The sequence below is a fragment of the Entelurus aequoreus genome, linkage group LG01 (assembly GCF_033978785.1).
Source record: "Entelurus aequoreus isolate RoL-2023_Sb linkage group LG01, RoL_Eaeq_v1.1, whole genome shotgun sequence".
In the NCBI taxonomy this organism is placed as follows: domain Eukaryota; kingdom Metazoa; phylum Chordata; class Actinopteri; order Syngnathiformes; family Syngnathidae; genus Entelurus; species Entelurus aequoreus.
The window spans coordinates 40,028,808-40,052,307 of NC_084731.1; the positions used below are offsets into that span (position 1 = coordinate 40,028,808).

At 40.3% G+C, this 23,500-nt stretch overlaps 2 protein-coding genes across 3 annotated transcripts in view; one reads left to right on the plus strand and one right to left on the minus strand.

Moving 5' to 3' along the window:
• Window positions 1-580: 580 nt before the first annotated feature.
• LOC133652152 (recombining binding protein suppressor of hairless-like protein) overlaps window positions 581-23,500 on the minus strand; it is a 30,887-nt gene continuing 7,967 nt past the window's right edge. Inside the window, exons 3-12 of one of the 2 annotated variants that reach the window (XM_062050591.1) lie at window positions 14,588-14,695; window positions 14,411-14,481; window positions 14,201-14,295; window positions 10,683-10,860; window positions 10,478-10,615; window positions 8,159-8,271; window positions 5,639-5,779; window positions 5,335-5,490; window positions 5,156-5,259; window positions 581-1,334 (exon numbers count right to left, since the gene is read on the minus strand). In XM_062050591.1, the coding sequence (XP_061906575.1) occupies window positions 1,037-1,334; window positions 5,156-5,259; window positions 5,335-5,490; window positions 5,639-5,779; window positions 8,159-8,271; window positions 10,478-10,615; window positions 10,683-10,860; window positions 14,201-14,295; window positions 14,411-14,481; window positions 14,588-14,695 (1,402 nt within the window). In that variant the 3' untranslated portion in view covers window positions 581-1,036. Of the gene's footprint in view, window positions 1,335-5,155; window positions 5,260-5,334; window positions 5,491-5,638; window positions 5,780-8,158; window positions 8,272-10,477; window positions 10,616-10,682; window positions 10,861-14,200; window positions 14,299-14,410; window positions 14,482-14,587; window positions 14,696-23,500 lie in introns of both variants that reach the window. The other variant, XM_062050582.1, reaches the window with a different exon arrangement.
• LOC133652131 (matrilin-4-like) overlaps window positions 3,967-23,500 on the plus strand; it is a 38,970-nt gene continuing 19,436 nt past the window's right edge. The window contains exons 1-4 of the mRNA XM_062050564.1: window positions 3,967-4,072; window positions 5,089-5,199; window positions 5,341-5,401; window positions 7,641-7,741. The gene's annotated coding sequence lies outside the window, so the exon portion shown is untranslated. The remainder of the gene's footprint in view (window positions 4,073-5,088; window positions 5,200-5,340; window positions 5,402-7,640; window positions 7,742-23,500) is intronic.

The window sequence follows — 23,500 nt, forward strand, 5'->3', positions numbered from 1 at the left end:
TTTATGGTCACCGGGAGCCCTAAAGGTTAACAAAAAAAAATCCATATATTTTGTTAAGGTTTGAAAATGAAAAATATCAAAATGGCCCCCGCATGCTTAAAGTTTTCCGTGTACGGCCCTCAGTGGAAAACGTTTGGACACCCCTGTCTTAAAGGGACACTTATGGCTTATGGTCCATTCACCCTTTCATCTTCAGAGTGTAGAAGCATCAACAATCAACAATGTTTACAAACACCTGAGACGAGACACAAGAACACAATGAATGTCTCTTTGTCTCCTGAACGCTCTGCTGACCATCACAGTTCTGAGGAGGTGATGATTGACAGCCAGGAGGTTAGACACTGAATTCCTTTATGGCACTGGGGCCCAACACACACACACACGCACATTTTTTTCTCTTTGCGTATCCTATGTGGACATGTCAAATAAAACATTGCTAGCAAAGACGATCAAAGTTAAACATTTAGTTTATTGAAGAGCTTTACTGCCCCCTGCTGAGGAAATGCATGAAGCTCGTGTGAAGAGCATCAAGGGTCTTTTCTCTGAAGATTCTTTCATAATTAGACATGACCTTCGATATTCTTGCAAAACATTTTTTTAGGAAGAGGAATAGGAGGAGAAAAAGGGGAGCTGGGGTAGTGTGTGTGTGTGTGTGTGTGTGTGTGGGGGGGGGGGGGGGGTACTGATGGAGGATGGAGGTGTGTTGGTGGAGAAGGTTTAGAATGGACTCTTTCATGGAACAGGCGATCACGTTTCTCCCCCATGACCAAGATTGGGAGTCTGTGTCTCCTCCATGTTTGTCCTGCCAATGAGGACGAGGAGCTGCAGCCGCCAGTCAGGAAGTCAGACACGCGGCGCTCTGTTGGCCACGTATATTAGGGGGTGCGCCTTAGTAAGATGGAGGGATATTGGGTATTAGTGTGCATCGTCAGGACAGTAGGACATTGATGATGTTCATGGCAGAAAAGAGGATTTGTCATTCATATTGCCCCCTGTGGTCAAAAGGAGTTGTGTGACGTGGTGGGACTAAGGACATCTACGTCTGCATGAAGAGGTGAAAGTTGGCTCTGGTGAACTCTTGATGGATGCTCTCCAGCAGGACGTCCTCCTCCTGCTCCGCCTCGCCCACGCGGTCCCTCGTGATGCCGGCCGTCCTGAGCGCAGCTGGGGGCGCTTGGAGCTCGGGCGTGTACGTGAAGGTGAAGGACGTGCGATAGAGGACGCCGTCCACGCGGAGGAGGGACACGGGCACGGTGAGCATGCTGCACCGTCGCTGCCAGCCCACGCTGAAGGCTGAGATGTCTGGAACCACGCACAGCAGGGACTTGGGACATCTGGCAAGAGACGGAGGACGCCATCATAGAGAGACACACACGAGTCACAGGCGTCGTTCTAAGAGTCTTTAAGGGACATGATTTGTTCTTTCTTGTGTCCCCTTCAAGTAACAATCCCAGTTCTGATCGAGAACAGAATCCTTGACACAACGTGCAAACTAACTAGTTGGTTGGTTTAATTTATTTCAAACATGCACACAAGCAAGGCCGCCTTAATGCGCGGGCTTCCCTCGGCTGACGCCCAGGGACCCCATCCAATCAGAGGCCCCCGATTTTGACATGATTTTGAATGCAATGATTGGTCTTCATAGCTGTCAATCACAGACGTGTGTAGGGATTGTGTACTCTCTAGTGTTGTCCCGATACCAATATTTTGGTACCGGTACCGGTATCAAAATGTAATTAAATATTTTTCGGTACTTTTCTAAATAAAGGGGAACACACAAAAATGGCATTATTGGCTTTATTTAAAACATTTTTTTTACTGTACATCAAACATATGTTTCTTATTGCAAGTTTGTCCTTAAATAAAATAGTGAACATACGAGACAACTTGTCTTTTAGTAGTAAGTAAGCAAACAAAGGCTCCTAGTTTAGCTGCTGACATATGCAGTAACATATTGTGTCATTTATCATTCTATCATTTATCATTCTATTATTTTGTCAACATTATTAAGGACAAGAGGTAGAAAATTAATTATTAATCTACTTGTTCATTTACTGTTAATATCTGCTTAATTTCTCTTTTAACATGTTCTATCTACACTTCTGTTAAAATGTAATAATCACTTATTCTTCTGTTGTTTGATACTTTACATTAGTTTTGGATGATACCACAAATTTGCGTATCAATCTGATACCAAGTAGTATCATACATTGGTCATATTCAAAGTCCTCATGTGTCCAGGGACATATTTCCTGAGTTTTTAAGCCTAACCTAAGCGAAAGCCAATTATCAACAACACCCAGAAACGCCGCCGGCTGCTGGGCCCGAGCTCATCTAAGATGGACTGATGCAAAGTGGAAAAGTGTTCTGTGGTCTGACGAGTCCACATTTCAAATTGTTTTCGGTGTTTTTGTGGACGTTGTGTCCTCCAGAACAAAGAGGAAAAGTACCATTTGGATTGTTCAAGGTGCAAAGTTCAAAAGCCAGCATCTGTGATGGTATGGGGGTGTATTAGTGCCCAAGGCATGGGTAACTTACACATCTGTGAAGGCACCATTAATGCTGAAAGGTATATACAGGTTTTGGAGCAACATATGTTGCCATCCAAGCAACGTTATCATGGACGCCCCTGCTTATTTCAGCGTGGCTTCATAGTAAAAGAGTGTGGGTACTACACTGGCCTGCCTGTAGTCCAGACCTGTGTCCCATTGAAAATGTGTGGCGCATTATAAGCCTAAAATACCACAACACAGCTGCACATCAAGCAAGAATGGGAAAGAATTCCACCTGAAAAGGTTCAAAAATTGGTCTCCTCAGTTCCCAAACATTTACTGAGTGTTGTTAAAAGGAAAGGCCATGTAACACAGTGGGTAAAAATGCCCCTGTGCCAACTTTTTTGCAATGTGTTGCTGCCATTAAATTCTAAGTTAATGATTATTTGCAAAAAAAATTCAGTTTCTCAGTTCGAACATTAAATATCTTGTCTTTGCAGTCAATTCAATTGAATATAAGTTGAAAAGGATTTGCATATCATTGTATTCTGTTTTTATTAACAAATTACACAACGTGCCAACTTCACTGGTTTTGGGTTTTGTACATTGGAAAGTTGACGCCGTCCTTTTATCTTTACATTACGTCTTTTTGCTCTTTTCTCTTACATTTTGGACACACCTGTTTTACGCTTACATAAATAACTAAATGGATTATTTCGACAGCGTTCAAGGTGAAGACACACCAATTAGACATACCGCAGTTTGTCTCAGTCTGCACGTCTGCAGTATTTTGTAGAAATTCCGCAATAAAGTCAAATGGAATGTAGCTCGGATAATTGAAGCCCGGCTTAAACCTGCTTGCTGACTCTTTTTAAAAAGGAAACACTCCAGACTGGTATTTGATATAGAGGCCAACTTTTACGGTGGTCTACTAAAACCAGAAATACTTTGGTGTTTGTGTGTGTGTGTGTTTGTGTGTGTGTGTGTGTGTGCGTGCGTGTGTGTGTGCGTGTGTGTGTGTTAAAGTAGCAGGCTGATGGAAGAAAGACTAATAAAACAGGATGACGACTGTCAGTGATAAGAGTAGAAGTCTTCATTCGGTAAACGTCCCCGTGACAACAATGCGCCTTTGTGTCGTCTCGACATGTCTTCAACGCAGTGGCGGGCCGTGCGTTTCCCACCTAGGCCAGGGGTCGGCAACCCGCGGCTCTAGAGCCGCATGCGGCTCTTTAGCGCCGCCCTAGTGGCTCTCTGAAGCTTTTTCAAAAATGTATGAAAAATGGAAAAAGATGACATGGAAAAAAATAATATTTTTTGTTTTAATATGGTTTCTGTAGGAAGACAAACATGACACTAATTGTTATAAAGTACACTGTTTGTATTAAACATGCTTCACTGATTCGAGTATTTGGCGAGCGCCGTTTTGTCCTACTAATTTTGGCGGTCCTTGAACTCACCTTAGTTTGTTTCCATGTATAACTTTCTCGGACTTTCTAGGACGTGTTTTCACTTTTATGCCACTTATTTTTCTGTCTCATTTTGTCCACCAAACTTTTAACGTTGTGCGTGAATACACAAAGGTGAGTTTTGTTGATGTTATTGACTTGTGTGGAGTGCTAATCAAACATATTTGGTCACTGCATGACTGCAAGCTAATCGATGCTAACATGCTATTTAGGCTAGCTATATGTACATATTGCATCATTATGCCTCATTTGTAGCTATATTTGAGCTCATTTAGTTTCCTTTAAGTCCTCTTAATTCAATTTATATCTCATGACACACTATCTGTATGTAATATGGCTTCTAATTTGTTGCGGCTCCAGACAGATTTGTTTTTGTATTTTTGGTCCAATATGGCTCTTTCAACATTTTGGGTTGCCGACCCCTGACCTAGGCCTTCAGTGATGTCCGACTTCAAAGATTACCTCTCAAAATACCATAATTGATGTCACCACATGACCATAGCTGGAGAAATACTATACAGAAACACATTTACGCACTACTGGACATTGAAACACATCAACAGTGTACAAAACGTGTTATTTTCTGGCGCATTTAAAAATCAATTAAAACGCATCAGCAATTAAAACATCTTATGTTGTACTGTCAAAATTTAAAATTGCAAAAAACATTTAAAGTGAAAAAATTAAATATTGGAACTCACAATTTATAGCACCTATTCGACGCCGTATAAACCAGTGGTAACCCTTGTCATTCATCCGCTAACGGTCCCGATGAATATCCAATCACAGGACGCGTAAACGTCACGTTCAACGTGAGGCCATTTAGAAGGCCTTACTGACAACAACTCGTGATCTGATTGGCTATCGCAACTGTCTATCAACTGTATGTCCCCGATCGCTTACAGTGCACGGACGCCTGCATTGTTGATTCTGAAGGCCTCTGGCAGATTTGGTACAGGATGGCAACATAAGCTAGCTGAATTCTGATTGGATACAAACTAAAACTAAAAACAACAGCACTGGAAGGAGCATAATATGACACGAAGATAATATGAATACTTTTAGATATTTAGGGTGAATAAAAAAATAATGTTATCTTTAATTATGATCATGATTTCTGGTTATGTTAGGCCAGCAGAGAAGGCCGTGCTGGCCCTGACGGCACACCACTGCTTCAACGGTGTGTGGTGGACTCACTTGAACATGGTCTCGGCCTCAATGTTTCCAAAGCACACTTTGAGGTGAGGGCCGAAGTTTTCTCCGACGAGTTCCAACATGGCGACGTGACCTCCACCGTTGATCTGTGGCAGCAGATGAGTCGGACGGGTTTGAGAGGGCACGCACTATATGACGTCGCTGATGTTCACGTTGCTCACTTCCAGGCTGCTCACCACCGGGAAAGGACTGACGGGGGTCTGAACACTGGCTGCCTCCTGGTTGAAGGTGAAGTCCACCACTTCTACTCCGATGATGGTCCAACAGGCACCGTCATTCAGGACCACCCTGTTGGGGTCTCTGACACCGGAGGTGGCCTGGTAGTGGCGGAACATTCAAATAACATAAAATGTTTATAATGAAAATATAAATAAGGCAAAGACCAGCAACCCACGGAAAAACAACCACTAGTTAAGAATCACTGGCCTAAGGAGTTATAGCGCCACCTGTTGCTGAGGCACTCACCTGATGCACCACAATGGCGTCGTTGGACAAACACAAGTAGGCTTGAGGCTTGTCTCTGAACTCGAAGGCGCACTTGTGCAGCTGAGACACGGGCTCGTCCACCTCCAGGATGGCGTGCTGCTTGTTGACCTTCCGGATCACCTGGTGGCACCAACAAGACAGAACCTTCTTAAAAGCTCCAAAGAAGGCCAGGCTGGTTCCACGGCAGCAGGTGGCGCTAGTGTGTGGTCGAGGGGAAAAAAACAAAAACACAGACGACAAAAGAGGACACAAGAGCTTCCCCGGAAAAACTAAAAGAGCTGTGTGATGTTATTAAATCATTTCTCAGGACATCTCTGGAAAGTTCTAACTTGGTGAACTGCCTTAAACACCAGCATTAAAAGTTGAAAATCAACTTTAAAATGGACTAGAAGCCATATAACTCATTATGTATTTAAAACTACATATGATGATAGAACACACACTTTGGGCCTGCGCTACAAAAGGTTTGCGTGTATTAAAACAAGGGCAAACTTGATAACACACGCAAAGTTAAACTACTAAACTCGCGAGCAGAGGATTGCGTCTCCTAAGTGAGCAGAATAAGGAGCTAGCGATGGAAATGTATAAAATTTTTACGGTTCGAATTCCACTTTCGCTTCTGTTTAACAATTTGCTTCCTTATCGGCTCTCCTATTGAGTTTGAGTTTATTTCGAACATGCATGCATACAACATGATACATCACAATTTCCAGTTTCTCTATTCAACATGTTCGAAAAGGAGTAGGAGGAAGCATTGATCCTTATATGGGGAAAAAAAGAAAAGGAAAAAGGTAGATTAGCATACATTTTTTGTTTTGTTTAGAGGGCTGCATCAATTGAATTCGTTTGAACAAGTCCTTAAATCCTCCAAGACTATACAACAATTCTTCTCAAAAAAAGAGGAGAAATATAATCTTAGAGAAAAATGTAATTTAAAACATCTGTATGCACCTTCAATATATCTTTATGTGGAATTGAATTATGGAATGGATTAAGCAAAGCAATCAAACAATGTACTAATATGATCCACTTCAAGAAACTCTTCAAACTTAAAGTGTTTACAAAGTACAAAGAAGAAAAACCATGATAAACACTCTGAATTTATTTTATCCATCCATCCGTTCATTTTCAAAATAATCTTACTCATCTCACCATATGAAATATGACTTACTTCACTAATTATTATTTATTTATTTATTTTTATTGTTATTACTTATGGAGTATTATGTGAATAAATTGAGAACTGGAAGTGAACACAAGTTTTAGCAACTGTTATGTAAAAGAAAAGGGGTAGGATTAAATAAGCTCTGTTTCTTCCTACTACTTTTCGAACATGTTGAATAGAGAAACTCGAAATTGTGATGTATCATGTTGTATGCATGCATGTTCCAAACAAACTCAAACTCAACTCAACTCAACTCAACTCAACTCTAGCAGCTATAAAATTATAAAATGATGTTGCTAAATAGACAATATGTCTAATATTTTTGATGTCTCACCGTCCCAAATGTTGACACACACATGTAGGACGGAGGATTCTCATCCGTCCATCGTCTGTGCATCGTGAGCACTGATTCCTGCAGCTGTGTGTGGAACTGTCAATTTTCACATCCTTCTGACACGTGCTAAATAAAACGCACAATAGTGTTCACAAAACGGTGGTAATTGTTGATTTGTGTACTAAATAATTATATTTGCATCGTTTCCTCCCGGTATTGTGGGCGTTTTGATGACCAGCATATAGTTTGCATATTAAAGAAGACAGAGACGCAATATGGATGGACGCCTTATTCTGCTTACTTAACAGACGCAATCCACTTTGCACACGTTTATTAGATCGGCTTTGTGTGTGCGATCAGGTTTGCACGTGTTTTAGTACATGCAAAACTTTAATAAATCAGTCTCCATGTGTGTGTTCTATCATCTGTGTGTAGTTTTTGCTGACCACACACTTTCCTCTCTGCTCCCACTGTTGTCATAGCAACCCGATGCCACCTCCGCCTTCAACTACGTGCGCACGTTTGTGTTTTGCTTCTGAGGTTTCCCTGCTGAGTCGTCACGGCGGCGGACATCTGCCTGCAGGTGAGGGTTTGCCGATCAAGTGAACTTTTGGAGGAGAATGATTCCTTTTGAAATAAGTGTGTTTTACTTCTTATTTGGCTTTTTTGCCACCAAAAGAAGGAAGATCGTCAAAAAGGGTCGTTTAAGAACAGGAAGTCACATGACTAATTCATAATATTAACATTGCTCCACTTTTATACGGAGGTCAAAAATGACCCTAAAACATTTCTTGTACACTTTAAATTGGCCACAGTTTGACCCTGGAACAGACTATTTATATTAGAATTATTTGAAGTGTTTCCAAATGCTTAAACATATTCATCCTAGAACCTCTACTGGTTTCCTTTCACAGACTCATGCTGATAGTGTCCCAGGTATGAGTCAGGGCCCAAAGATACAGCGTAAATGTGTGTGTGTGCACATGTGTGTGTGTGTTACCATTGGGGGCAGAGTGATTCCAGACTCGGTGCACACAAGTTGGACCACAGAACCGTAACAGACGAATCCTTCACTCAGCGCAAAGTGGCCTCGGTCAGAACGGGGCTCCTCCACTACACACACACACACACACACACACACACACACACACACACACACACACACACACACACACACACACACACACACACACACACACACACACACACACACACACACACACACACATGTTATCATTTGGAACGGGGAGCAAGTTTTTGATCATCACTTGTGGGGACCACCCTTTCTACAGGTTGTGGAGGCATGAAAAAAATGAGGTAAAATGGCCACTGCCCAGTTAGCTCATACACGTCTTTAAATCTCTGGATTGATGAAGTAATGTGCTGATCCTTCTTACTGGGGACCCTGGGGAAAAAGAGTTAATATGGTTCATGGGGACCAAATTTAAATAATTTTGCATAATTCACACAAATTTGTATGTGACTACTGAGGACCATTTAAAAAGAAAAAAAGTTCAAATTAAATATGACATGATCCTCAGAATACAGCACTACAGCTGTCCTCTTATAGGAAGTTTCACCACTCAAATGTTAAAGGAAATCTCACACTCAAACTAACCAGTAAACATGTTTTATGGGCCAAAGCTTAAAAATCACTTAGGCATCTTCAGAATGGATCTGACTATCATTTAATAAGGTTTCCCTTTAGGCAGGGGTGTCCAAACTTTTTCCACTGAGGGCCGCACACGGAAAATTTAAAGCATGTGGGGGCCATTTTGATATTTTTCATTTTCAAACCATAACAAAATATATGCATTTTTTATTTATTTTACCTTTAGGGGTCCCGGGGACCATAAAGGGTCTCAGTCATTAAAATGTTAAAAATAAGTCAGATTATTATTATTTTTTAATTATTTAACGCTTACAGTAAATCTCTATATTAACTTCAAGTTGATATAAATTAATACAAATTAAAAAAAATGTTTTATGGCTTTTCTGTCAAAAACAACTTAGTTTTTTTTATAGTATAACTGAAATATGCAGTATTTAGTAATTAGAGCCCTAAAAGATCAATAATGCAGGACACCATTGATTTTAATTATTTCATATTTTTGAGTAATCACAGTGAAAAGATAAATAAAAAATCACTAAATATATTTGGGATCCAAAAGGTGCCCCACTCATAAAGTGATACATTTTTATTAGGTTTTTCTTTTACTTTCAACACTTAAGTTACGAGATCAACTTCAGATATATCTGTCGATTTTATGCTGGAACCATTATTTTGTTTGTTTTATGCGCTTTTGTCAAATAAAAATTTGATGTTTTTATATGGCTACTACCCAATATATGCAATATTTACCACATAAAACATTTTAAAGTGAAATATTTGAAGTAATTGGAGCCCTGAAAATAATTCATTATAACATGGATTTTTTGTCATTATTATTTTTTTTTTGAGCAATGGCAAAAAAATAAAAATTAAGAAAGACAAAAGAAAAAAAAACAGCCTGCATGGCAGCTTTTGTGTCAACATTGCAACTTTTTCTCGTTAGCATTCACCTCATTCCACTTTTTTTAATGTTCTTTTTTATTTTTACAATAGTATTTCCAGAATGTGTGGCGGGCCGGTAAACAATTAGCTGCGGGCCGCAAATGGCCCCAGGTCGCACTTTGGACACCCCTGCCTTTAGGGGACCTGTTTTTTTGTCCCCATATCGTCAGAGGTCCACTAAAGGTGACTGTGTAAACAGAGCGATGTCCCCATTAAGTAAGCATTTCCAGAAAACACATGCACATGCACGCGCACACACACGCACACACACACACACACACACACACACACACACACACACACACACACACACACACACACACACACACACACACACACACACACACACACACACACACACACACACACACACACATTTATCTCCCCATTTACAAAAAGCAGGTGTGTGTCATTTTTAGAACATTTTCTGTGGATTTTGCTTAGTCGCATTGTGGAAATGTGCACGTGCCGGCAAAGGAAGGGATGGTGGGGCTGACAGAGGAGTTCTGGTGCTGGGAGGTCCAAGCTTAGAGTTAAACAAACACACACATGCACACACACACTTCTTTTCCACACGTGTGTGTTGGCAGTCCGCTCACACAGGCTAGCATTTAGGCTGGGTGGTCGAGGGACGGGGGGAGGGTGGGTGTATGGGCGATATCAAGAAATGCGGATGCTGAGAAAGGTGTTCCCAGAATGCATTGCAGAAGACATGTTATGTTTATACTGCCTGAACCTCTCCTGGACAACAGTGTGTGTGCGTACCCAGTGTGATGGTGAAGGCCGTCCACTGTCTGGCGCTGGCGATGAAGGCTCCGCCCTCCACGGCAAGGTATCGCGTGCTGACTGTCTGTGAGCGAAGGCGGTTGAACAAAGCCACTCGCGAGCAGGCTGAGATACACACTGAAACACACACACAAGATGAGGACGGTGATAGGATGAACATGAGAGAATTAGAATGGGGACTCACAGTCTGCGTTCTTCATGGACTGTCTCTTCTGGGACGGTTTGGAGATGACTTTGATCAGGCGGCTGTGGAAGGAGCCCACTTCCTGTCTGCTGGCCATGAAGATCTGCAGCAGCAGGCGGAAGTGCTTCCTCTTGTCCTGGTCCGAGATGAACAGCGACTTGGCGCAGGCGAACATCCTCTGCAGACGCACAGACATCCTTTCATGTTTTTCACCCTCTCATTCTCCTCGCACGCTAACGAGCTTGTCACGAACCAGGTCAAAGGCCGTGTGATGTCATGTGACACATCTACACTTTAAGAGAGGCCATTGTGCAGACTGTGTCAACAGTCACGCAGGTCAAAGGCCAACGGTTTAGACTGGTGCTCAAATGTAATACTTCCATCAGTGCACTTCATTAAGTGTGTACTTAGTTCCTGAGTGCACAAGGTTTGACAGTGTAGCGTTGTCCTAAATCCATTATTGTTGTTACTTGCCAGAAATGATCTCCTTTTTTGACTTATTCTTCTTCTCTCCTTCATAATGATGAATTACAACCTCAAGTTAGTCCCTCCCCTTCTGCGACCTCGCCAAGATGGCGACTAGTGAGCGACCAGCAATGCACTCCTAGTAGGGCTGTGAATCTTTGGGTGTCACACGATTCGATTCAATATCGATTCTTGGGGTCACGATTCGATTCAAAATCGATTAATTTTTTTCAATTCAACACGATTCTCGATTCAAAAACGATTTTTTCCCGATTCAAAACGATTCTCTATTCATTCAAAACATAGGATTTCAGCAGGATCTACCCCAGTCTGCTGACATGCAAGCAGAGTAGTAGATTTAAAAAAACCCTGATTGAAATAATGTAAATTTGTTTTAACTATTAAATGAACCAAAAATATGACTTATTTTATCTTTGCGAAAATATTGGACACAGTGTGTCAAGCTTATGAGATGCGATGCAAGTGTAAGCCAATGTGACACTATTGTTCTTTTTTTTATTATTTTTTTATAAATGTCTAATGATAATGTCAATGAGGGATTTTTAATCACTGCTATGTTGAAATTGTAACTAATATTAATACTGTTGTTGATAATATTCATTTTTGTTTCACTACTTTTGGTTTGTTCTGTGTCGTGTTTGTGTGTCCTCTCAATTGCTCTGTTTATTGCAGTTCTGAGTGTTGCTGGGTCGGGTTTGGTTTTGGAATTGGATTGCATTGTTATGGTATTGCTGTGTATTGTTTTGGTGGATTGATTAATTAAAACAATACAAATAAAAAAACGAAACTTTTTTTTTTTAAATAAATACATTTAAAAAAATAATAATCTATTTTTTAAAAATGAGAATCGATTCTGAATTGCAAAACGTGAGAATCGCGATTCGAATTCGAATCGATTTTTTCCCACACCCCTATCTCCTAGTATTTATTCTATTTTAATTCACTGCATTTTGCTGTACTTCTCAGTGTGAACGGACTTAAAAGACTTCAGGCCTGATCTACTAAAGGTTTGCAAACTTGATAGAACAGGCAAAGCTGATCTACTAAGCTTGTGAGCAGAGGATTGTGTCTATTTAATGAGCAAAATAAGGAGCGCAATCCATTCAGCGTGTCTGTCTTTATGACTGTGCAGACTATATGCTGATCATTGAAAGGCTCAAAGCTGAAAGGAGGAAATGCAAATATATTCATTTGGTATTCGCGATGTGATTTATCAATGCTGAATATGTTATGCTGTCGTGATATTTAGCACGTCTGGAATGTATGTGCAAACTGTCACAGTTGCGCACAAATGTCTGCGAGGAAATGGATGATCCAAAGACAGACGACGGACAGAGAGAAAATACTCCACATAGTTGGACTGTCATAAATAAAATTAAAATATCAGACATATTGTCGATTCAGCAATATCATTTTATGATTTTATAGCTGCTGGATGACAAAAGGGGCTGATTTAAACAAATCAATTGATGCGTTTTGGTGTCTGCTGGTCTTTTCATTATTAATACATCGCCAGAAGACATATTATTGATGTAATCATTGTATGAAAATACTTCTTGCAATTTGCATTTTCTTGTGGTAATGGGTCTGGAAAGATTCAGACCCACCATCACAACATCGACGCCCCCCCCCCCCCCCCCCAGAGCGCACCTGCACCATGCTAAAAATAGGTTCTGTTGTGTAGATCCCAATTCTATATATCGCCCAGAAAAGGTGGTTCATATTAAGTTTGTCTGCTGCATGAAACAGCACAGTTTGGACCAGCGGAGCATATGGTGACCTGAATGGGGAGTAAATAAGTGTATTCATAGGCACATAATGCCAGTATTACACACACAATCTTCATTGTGGTCTGCACCACTTTTGCACATGGTATCAATGGTACATGCATTCTGATCTACCAAGACTGTGTGTACAATTTAAAAATAGTGCAGACTGCCATTTAAATGAGGAATTTGTGTGCACTACCAGAATTATGTAACAATGGAAACACTCACTTACTGCATGTTATTATGCTCCTACCTGTGTGGTTTTGTAGTGTTGAAGAAATTGCACACATCTACAATCTGTAACACATTTTCTGCTATATAGAATCGCAATCTAGACAACAGAAATAATTTTTAGCAGCCTTACCATGCGCTGTGCAGGGAAGCGGTGGGCCATCACAACTCCACAGCGCATTCATGATCCAAATGCAAAAAAATGCATATTGCAAGAAGTTTTTTTCATACAGAAGATATATTATAGCAATATATTTCGGAAATGAAAAAAACTAACGCCATTAAAAAACACACCAGCAGACACCAGAACGCATCAATTGAATTTGTTTTATTCAGCACCTTAAGTCATCCAGTCACTGTAAAATCCTAAAATGATATCGCTAAATATCATATGTATGACGTTTTTATTTCTGACAGTCCATGTATGTTGACAAGCATACATAGGACGGAGCTAGAGCTGCAGCTCACTCGCCTCTTTTTTCACAGATATTTCTGCGCAACTGCCAGTTTGCACATCTTTTCGAGACGTACTCAATAAAGATGCAAAACAACTCCAGCAGAACAGTTTCAGTCATGACAAATCACACTACATAATTTTATTTGGATTTCCCCCTCCCAATCCTGTGCGTGTTCTGATGATCAACATACAGTATATGCTGCATATTTATGAAGACAGACACGCTAAATGGATTGCACTCCTTATTTTGTTCACTTAAGAGACGCAATCCTCTGCTCACAAGTTTAGTAGATCAGCTCTGTGTACAATCAATTAATTTTTTTTTACACACAAACCTTTAGTAGATCAGGTACTAAGTGTAAGTACTGAAATGCATCAAATAAGGCACAGCAAGTGAGAACAAGTCACACTCATTTTGTTCTGTCTAAGGTCAATGCGCCACCAGAAGATCATAGCACTTTCTAAGCGTCCAATCAGACTGCTACGGTGTCATTACTGCACTGTTCTAAGCCATTTTTAGGGTAGCTGGGGATTGATATAAAATGCTGTGATGTATCGAGCAGACGAGTCCTCACCCTGTCGGTCAGCAGGTCAAAGGTGAGTTTGAAGGCGTCGCCGTGGGTCTGAGCGGAGGTGTCCACACACATGTAGCCGCACAGGCCGCCGCTCCCTGCTGGTCACATGATGAAGTCAGAGACAAAGGCAGTCATCGCTTCGGAGGGCGGCCGTCCGCCTCGATCAGGGGGCAGAAAGTGTCGCCACCTAGCGGCAGCAAGTCTTCTCACCTGTCAGGCAGTCCTGCATGAGCCTCCAAGCGTGGCCGCTGATGTAAACACACGGAGGCGGGCAGAAGAACCTGAAGCAGAGCGCATCTCAGAACTTTTTAATTCAGGTCGGCATTTGACCGACCCGCCTAAACCCACACCATGTGTCCGCCTCCGGAAGGTTCTGTGCGTGCAAACCTCTTTTCGTTGCCGTAGGACTTTTGGGCAACTTTGGCGTGCAGGATGACAACGCACTGCTCGCTTTCTCTGCTCGCCCCCAATGATGGACAGGCCGACTGGGCTCTCCTGATTGGATGAGAGGGACATCAGCCATACACCGGATTACTGGAAGACTTTCTATTTGTGAGGTCAGCAGTCCCTGATGTTAGACATACAAGGTGATCTTCTGCAACAAACTCCTCCAAGCATGGCTTTATTGTTCAGAAAAGGGCCTTCTTTGTAAATTTAGCCCATTTTGGACATGTCGAGGTTGGACAATGTTGAATGTGGGAATGTACAATTGGCCAGCTTAACTCTATCAGAAGCACCGACCTCATTTTACATCCTAAATTCTGGTATTTGTTTCATGAAATTGTATGAAGTTATTCTGTTATCGGTTGATTATCTTAATTTCGTAGCAAGTTTCTTGGCTGCACTTCTCCAGCACGAGTATGTGTAGGTTTTTTTTTGTCCAATCAGATTTCAGCTTCTTTGTGCTGCCATGTCAATGGATACGTGTAGATGGGCAAAATGTATTTAATCTGCTCGTAGTGCGGATTAGAATGTTACTGTGTACATCAGGGGTGGGCAATTAATTTTTACCGGGGGCCGCATGAGCAACCCGAGCACTGCTGGAGGGCCACATCGACAATATTTCAATTAAATTTTGCTCAATATTTTTTTTGATATATACGTAAGATAAATAATAATAATAATAATAATTAATAATAATAGTAATACTTCAACATAGTGTGTGTAACAGCATTCCATGACTAATATAAATAAATTAACATTAATAATAAATGACAGTAAAATAAGCACACGTATGACTGAGGAGTCATAGTGTAACTTTGTGTGGTGTTTGAGTTGTCCGACTTTTTGTGTGGCCATAAACGCACCAGTGGTTTAGTGCTATGCGTGTTGGTGACAGATGACAAGTTGGTTTTGGCCTGGTTTGTACGGCAGAAAATTACTAGTTTTTCGAGATAGAAGTGTTTTACTCATGTTTTTGGTGTGGTTATGTCCGAATATAAACAGTTTTGCTCAATAAAGTGATCGATATAATTCCTGTCCTCGAAGCATCTCGATAGACGTTACAATAATTGAACGGTGTTCAATTGAACGGTGTTGACGAACACCGTTAGGGCCGCTTGTTGTCACTGTCACTCAGAGTTGCATTGCAAAATTACATAGAATAAATTTGTTTATTTTGTTTAGAATTCAGATGGGATTTGATTTGGTGCGCGGCATATATTTGCTGCGCGCAGCAGACGCTTGAGCAGTGCGCAATTGCGCAGGCACGCACCTTAGAGGGAACGTTGCTTTGCAGTCCATGTCTTGTTGGAAACACTCCATTCTTCATCAACTTTTCTCTTTTTAGCGTCTCGGGTGTAAACCGTGCATCACTTGTCGCTGCATGTGCACCTTCACTCGCAGGTTACACACGGACACACGCCCATAAATAATACTTTTCAAAATAAAAGCAGCACAGTTGTATTGCGCGCACGACATAGATGTTTTTTCAACTTTATTTTGTAATTAATGATTGCAGCTGTTCACATTCACTCACAATCACGCACACGCATACGTCCACACGGAAGTAATACAAATAACGATTTTCAAAACAAAAGCAGCACCGTTGTATTGCACACTCGACATAGATACTTTTTAAAATTTATTTTGTAATTTATAATTGGCCTCACGCGGGCCGGACAGGGACGCACAAAGGGCCGGATGCGGCCCGTGGGCCGCAGAATGCCCAGGTCTGGTGTACATGTACCCTGAAAAAAATGATCCGATTATGACGTGCATTTTCATGCACCACACCTTAAATTGGAATACTTAAACGGATGTAGAAGAAGAAGCAGTGAATTTCGCTGTAAATGAATACGGCTCTGTGCATTTCTGCTTGTCTGATGTCACGTTATTTATTATACATTTTTCCTTCTATTAGCTACTTTTGTTTTATCTGTCTTTTTGAAATGGAGCTGTTCTGTGCCCTCTTCATGTTACAACATTCGGTGTACATGCCTGATGCTTGCAGTTAACACTGTAGCTGTAAGGTCATGAATAAAACAGCCCGTTAAGACGACAACTGGATCCCTCCCTTTATTGTTACATCGACACAAGACACTCCAGACCATACTTTTTTTTTGCTAGTCTCAGTTTTAGAGCAACAGTACATAACGCTACTTCCGCATATGTTGAATGGGGGGAGACAGCAGCAAGACAATGGCTTCGTTCCGAGATTGTTAAATTTAGTCCCCCCTCCAGTATAGCTGATGTCACTGACATGCGCAGTAAGGATAAGAAGTGTTTTCATGCGCTCCAATCTGAATGACTATCGGCATAAACCACCTGTTTTGATCGGAATAAAATTTTGATCCGAACGTGTAAATCGGGTCAGAGTATTGCGAATGGTGTGTTTACATGAAACATTTTTATTCCGGTTAGGCTTTTAATTCGATTAAGTGTGTCCATGTGCACATAGCTAGTGTAATATGCCCAGGACATTTAAAATGACAATTTCTTGACCATGTCACTTTGTTACTCAATTTAATTGGTCTTATGGTAACTCAAAACACTCAAATCAATATTAAATCTCAAATTAATGTTGCCTATTGAAATGAATTAAAATTTAAATAATCTGTGCTTGCGCAATTTTAAAATCTAACACGCTTTTTAAAAAGAAAATCCAACTTGAGATAATATATACTGTATTGTATACAAAACAATACAATAGAATGTAGTACAAACAAGTACAGTAGTTTTATGAATTAATGTAATATTAATGTACAGCAGTGGTGTCAAACTCAAATACAGAGTGGGCCAAAATTTAAAACTGAACAAAGCCGTGGGCCAAGGTTGAACAAATTAACCTTTTAATAGGGACCCAAACAAGTTTTGCATTGAATATTGAACAAGCAAGGCTTATATAACTTTATAGTGACATGCAAAATCGAGTTTCAAATAATAATAATAATAATTAAAAAATATCAATGGCATATCAAATACAATTTAAATAAAAATTGAATGCCTCTTTTCTATTTGCAGCCTTCTGAGGTAAATATCAACATTAACTTTTTCCACAGGCTAATACATTTGAAAATAAAATAACAATGAATAAACCAACCATTCAGGACTTTAAACTGCTCAGTTTGCAACACACTGATCTAATCTGATGTGCCCAAGCCAGATACCTGGCATCTTTTCTTGGATGCGAGTTCATTAATGTCAGGGCTCAACCTTTGAGCTGAGGCAACCTTCATTATCAAACAAAGGTGTTCATCAGTCATTATATCTTGTAGTCCACCCGGACCACAGTTTTGGGGGCGTGCCTTAAAGGCACTGCCTTTCACGTCCTCTACGAGCTGTCGTTACGTCCGCTACAAAATGCACCCCCCGCTACCACCAAACACACACACACACACACACACACACACATTTGTAGCGTCCCGGAAGAGTTAGTGCTGCAAAGGATTCTGGGTATTTGGTCTGTTGTGTTTATGTTGTGTTACGGTGCGGATGTTCTCCCGAAATGTGTTTGTCATTCTTGTCTGGTGTGGGTTCACAGTGTGGCGTATATTTCTAACAGTGTTAAAGTTGTTTATACGACCATCCTCAGTGTAACCTGTATCGCTATTGATCAAGTATGTGTTGCATTCACTTGTGTGTGCGTGCAGAAGCTGAACATATTATGTGACTGGGCCAGCACTCGTTGGACTGGATGAAAAGCGGACGTGATGATTTTCAGGAGGGGCACTGAAATTTGGGAGTCTCCCGGGAGTGTTGGCAAGTATGAGAATTAGCGGTGAATGCGGTGTTACCGCGGCACCGCCGCTGTATATAATTGGCGGGCCAGTTCTAGTGTTAATTTGATATCGCCTCGAGGGCCAAGTAAAATTACACGGCTGGCCAATTTTGGCCCGCGGGCCAAAGTTTGACACCCATGGTGTACAGCATTGGAGAGTAGACTTCCACAGTATCTTCGTTAGAGCTGCTTCTCTGTCAAACACATCCGCAGCAGCTTCTCCATTATTTCATGGATAAATGTCCGCCGTTTTGATATTATTTTAACGTCCTTGACTGGCGTTATCGACTCATTCTGCTTCAGTATGGTGCAGACAAGCACTACGCTCCAACTAGTGTAGTCCCGATACCAATATTTTGGTACCGGTACCAAAATAATTTCGATAATTTTCGGTACTTTTCTAAATAAAGGGGACCACAAAAAATTGCATTACTGGCTTTATTTTAACAAACAATCTTAGGGTACATTAAACATATGTTTCTTATTGCAAGTTTGTCCTTAAATAAAATAGTGAACATACAAGACAACTTGTCTTTTATTAGTAAGTAAGCAAACAAAGGCTGCCAATTTAGCTGCTGACGTATGCAGTAACATATTGTGTAATTTTCCATTCTATTATTTTGTCAAAATTATTAAGGACAAGTGGTAGAAAATTAATTATTAATCTATTTGTTCATTTACTGTTAATATCTGCTTACTTTCTCTTTTAACATATTCTATCTACACTTCTGTTAAAATGTAATAATCACTTATTCTTCTGTTGTTTGATACTTTACATTAGTTTTAGATGATACCACAAATTTGGGTGTCAATCCGTTACAGGATCATACATTGGTCATATTAAAAGTCCTCATGTGTCCAGGGACATCTTTCTTGAGTTTATAAACATAATACAAAAAAATATTGACGTAATCATAGTAGTATCGACTAGATACGTTACTGTACTTTGTATCATTACAGTGGATGTCAGGTGTAGATCCACCAATGGCGTTTGTTTACATTTTGACGCCGGTGTGTAGTGAAACATGTTTAGTTATCCCTCGTCCTGCAGGGATGATACTTGTAAGAAACATACTTTATTTGTCGCCATGGAGGCGAGGATTAGTGATTTAGAAGTACAAACGTTTGTAGCTAAAACACTGCCGACTGTGGCTGGACTTTAGCCGCTAGCTAGTTAGCCATGTCTTAATGCGGTGGGCGTTTCAGTGTTATAACTTTAACTTTATCGTTAGTTTTTAAGCCAAAACGCGTCCGTTCTCCCTTTTCTGTCTACACACTGTGTCTGCTTGTAAGTACTCCGTGATTGTGCGCTGCGGAACATGCTCGTCTTCTCGTAAACCAGCAATGACACGACGTGACGACGACGGGGGCGCGGCGGACCGGTACTTTTCAGAGACGGTATAGTACCGAATATGATTCATTAGTATCGCGGTACTATGCTAATACCGGTATACCGTACAACCCTAGCGCCAACTGCTTTGCCATGTTGGCATGATGTTTCGATAGCTACAAGCTAATACTAGCGAGTAACTTAAGTGTTTTAGGCGGATCTTATGGGGTTCACTGTGGCATTCGCTACGCTAATTAGCAGCAGAGAGGCACATAATATAACATTTTTGTTTGCAAATCAGAACATAACAGAAGCCAACACACATTTTGTAGCTCAAAGTTGGGTCACAAATAAGTGGAGGTACCACTATGTTAGCAAAAGGGCTGTTTCTTTAACCAATAAGATTTTAGATTTGCCTCACAGGGCCTTCAAGCAGGCGTACAATTACATCAGCATTTTATTGTTCTCTGATTGGTTAAATACAATAAAACAAACTCAAGTTCGAAAAGTTGAAAATCTGTAGCCATCTGCACATAATAACGCCTACAATAACTGTTGGAGGAGGAGAAATTTAATTAAAAATCAATTTTCAAGGCAAATTTTTTTTTTTTGGTGTATGGATGATGTGCACTACATATTATTCACAAGTAATCATTGGCAGCACTAGATTTAGCTATTAGCTAATTTCCTTCTGTAGTCCTTAAAACACACCTGACATATTTGGGAGGGAAAATAAACAATAGATAAATAATAAAATGACCCTTATTCAAGGACATATACTCGTATAAAAATCAGAACAACAAATAACGGTAATATATACAATAAAACAAGTAGTACACACATCCCAAATGATCTCATAATTACTTGTTTAAAAGGACACCGATCATATTTGTATATATTGTATTTGCTGATGTAGTTCTATTTTGTTATCTCCAGCGGCGTCACTAGGTTTGAAGGACAGGGGGAGCTTAGGCCCCAGTAGGCCCCTGTGATAATTTTTTGCCCTTGTAAGATTTTTTTCACTCACAACTTTTTGGCACTGTATTAGAATTACAAAACAAACACTGAATACATCTAAATGGTTGAAAGTGGAAGTGCAAGAAAGCTTCAGTCATCTTTAGTAAGCATGAGATGGCCCAAACACATAAGGACAGTGTTGTTGCATGGAAAAGCTAGCAGGCAACTTGCAAACATTGAAACATTGCACAGATGATAGCAGTGTAAACTAACTTGCACAGCACTATAGAGTTGACCTGAAAACAGAGGCGGTTCTGGTGAAAAAAACAGGGGCTGGATGTTCATCCAAAGATAGGTTGTCTGTGCATAACCTCTTTGATTTAGAGTTTTTGCACTTGCAAGATTTATTTGCTTACAACTTGTTGTTACTGTATTAGAATTACTTAGCAAATACTTACGAAATGGAGATGGTTGAAAAGCAATATTGTTAGTTTCCTGTTATTACTGTAATGGTAATTAAAGGCAATTAGACCACAGGTGTCAAATTCAAGGCCCACAGGCTACACCAGGCCGAATCAATTATCATTATATGGACTATCACAGTAACCTGCCATTCATGGTGAAAACGCTACAAGGGAAGATAAAAAACACCCATAGAACTCCACCTTTTTGTCTATGAGTCTATCAGTGCATCCAGTCGTCAGAGCCCCCAAAACACCACTCTGAAATAACAGTAAGGCTATTAAATTACATCAATAAGGTTTAAGTAGCACAGCTGTACTGCAAAGCTGTAGTAGTGTGATTTGCCTTTCATGAGGTATGGAAGTTTTCTGTCAGCAATGCTATAGACATTATTATTATGAGTTTTATACTACAAATCATTCAGAGATGTGTAAACGTCTTAGTCCACCAATGGATTAGTTTTTTTTATTTCAATAAAAGATATGTTTGCAACATTAACAACAAGAAAAAAAAGAAAATTGCTCACATACTGTTACAGTACTGTATTAATATACTCAACAAGAGCCCACATGTATTGTATGTAAAACTGTATGCAAAAATAAGATCACTGTGTTGTCACAAATTACATCATTTTGAACATGACTGCAATCGCCAGTTACTTGGTGGGTGGAAGCATCAAATAATGACATCTGTTTATAAGGGTGGCAAATCGGTCAATCACTTTGTTGTGACTGATGCAGAAGGGTGTCCTTTTCAACGGACATGACTGTAAGACTGTGGCGTCTTCTCTGATCCATGATGACGCGTATGATAAGCATCATCATTATTCAGCAAAATAGACGGATACAAAATAAATTACCGTATTTTTCGGATTACAAGGCGCACTTAAAATCCTTTCATTTTCTCAAAAATCAACAGTGCGCCTTATAACCCGGTGCGTCTAATGTACGGAATAATTTTGGGTGTGCTTACCGACCTTGAAGCTATTTTATTTGGTACATGGTGAAATGATAAGTGTGACCAGTAAATGGCAGTCACATATAAGAGATACGTGTAGACTGCAATATGATGGCAGTCACACATAAGAGATACATGTACACTGCAAAATGACTCAAGTAAACAACACCAAAATTGTATATGTTCCATTGAAAATATAGAAAATTACACACGGCGCTCAAAAATCTATCAAAATGTTTTAGTATGACTTTGGTAAGCTATGAAGCCTCACCGCTTGATGGATTGTACTGTGTATTATTATGGTGTGTGTATAAGATAAGACATATTATCTGGCGTTTTGTTTCGCAATATTATGCAAAAGCAGCTTTTCTTACCTTCTGGTACTTGTTGATGTGTATTTGGGAACTGCATAAGTCCTGAAAATTTGCACGCGTTCACCATGGTAGTCCGTGGCGACATCGTAGTCGATAAGCTTCTTCTTTTTCTCTATCTTCTTGTTATGGGACATTCATCCTCCACTGTTGCCATTTCTAATATAAAGTAGTGTAAAGTTCTTACTTATATCTGTCAGTAAACTCGCCATGAAAGCGCAAAAACATACCGGTGTAGTGAGTTCACATAATTTACCCAAGGAACTTTAGTTATTAGAGAGTTCCAGTCTGACGTTTTTTCACGGGACACATTTCCAGCATTGTTATTGCATTAGGGATGCTGCTTTGTTATTGAGTTAAGTAAAGTCTGAATGTCATTAAAACAGTTAGCTCCATCTTTTGACACTTCTTCCACTCCCGTCCTTGCACGCTACACCGCTACAACAAAGATGACGGAGAAAAAGACGCTGCCGAAGGTGAGCCACGTAAATAAGACCGCCCACAAAACAACGCATTCTGAAGCGACTGTCAGAAAGCGGCTTGAAGATGATCTGTAAAACATAATCTGTGCCACATTTTGGCCGAAGAACCACCATTACATGTTATGTAGACCACAAGGAAGTGTTTTCCATTTAGAAAAAAAATAAAATAATATGACACCTTTAATGCGCCCTATAATCCGGTGCGCTTTTTGTATGAAAATAGACCTGACTAGACCCGCTAATCGGCAGTGCGCCTTATAATCAAGTGCGCCCTATGGTCGGGAAAATACGGTAGTTGACAAATTAGCAGAAACAGACAAAAATAATGTTTTAGGAACTTAAGTCAATCAATGTTTTGCCACTGATCGCCCAACACCCTCTTCAGAGCAGACATCGAGGCAGGAGACATCTTATTTTATAATCTTCTCCGCGGTTCAGAAAATGTTGACTGTGATGGCAAAGAATCTTTGAAATTGCAACAAAAGCGCCAGTACTGAGATGACTAGAATTGAAGCATGTTTA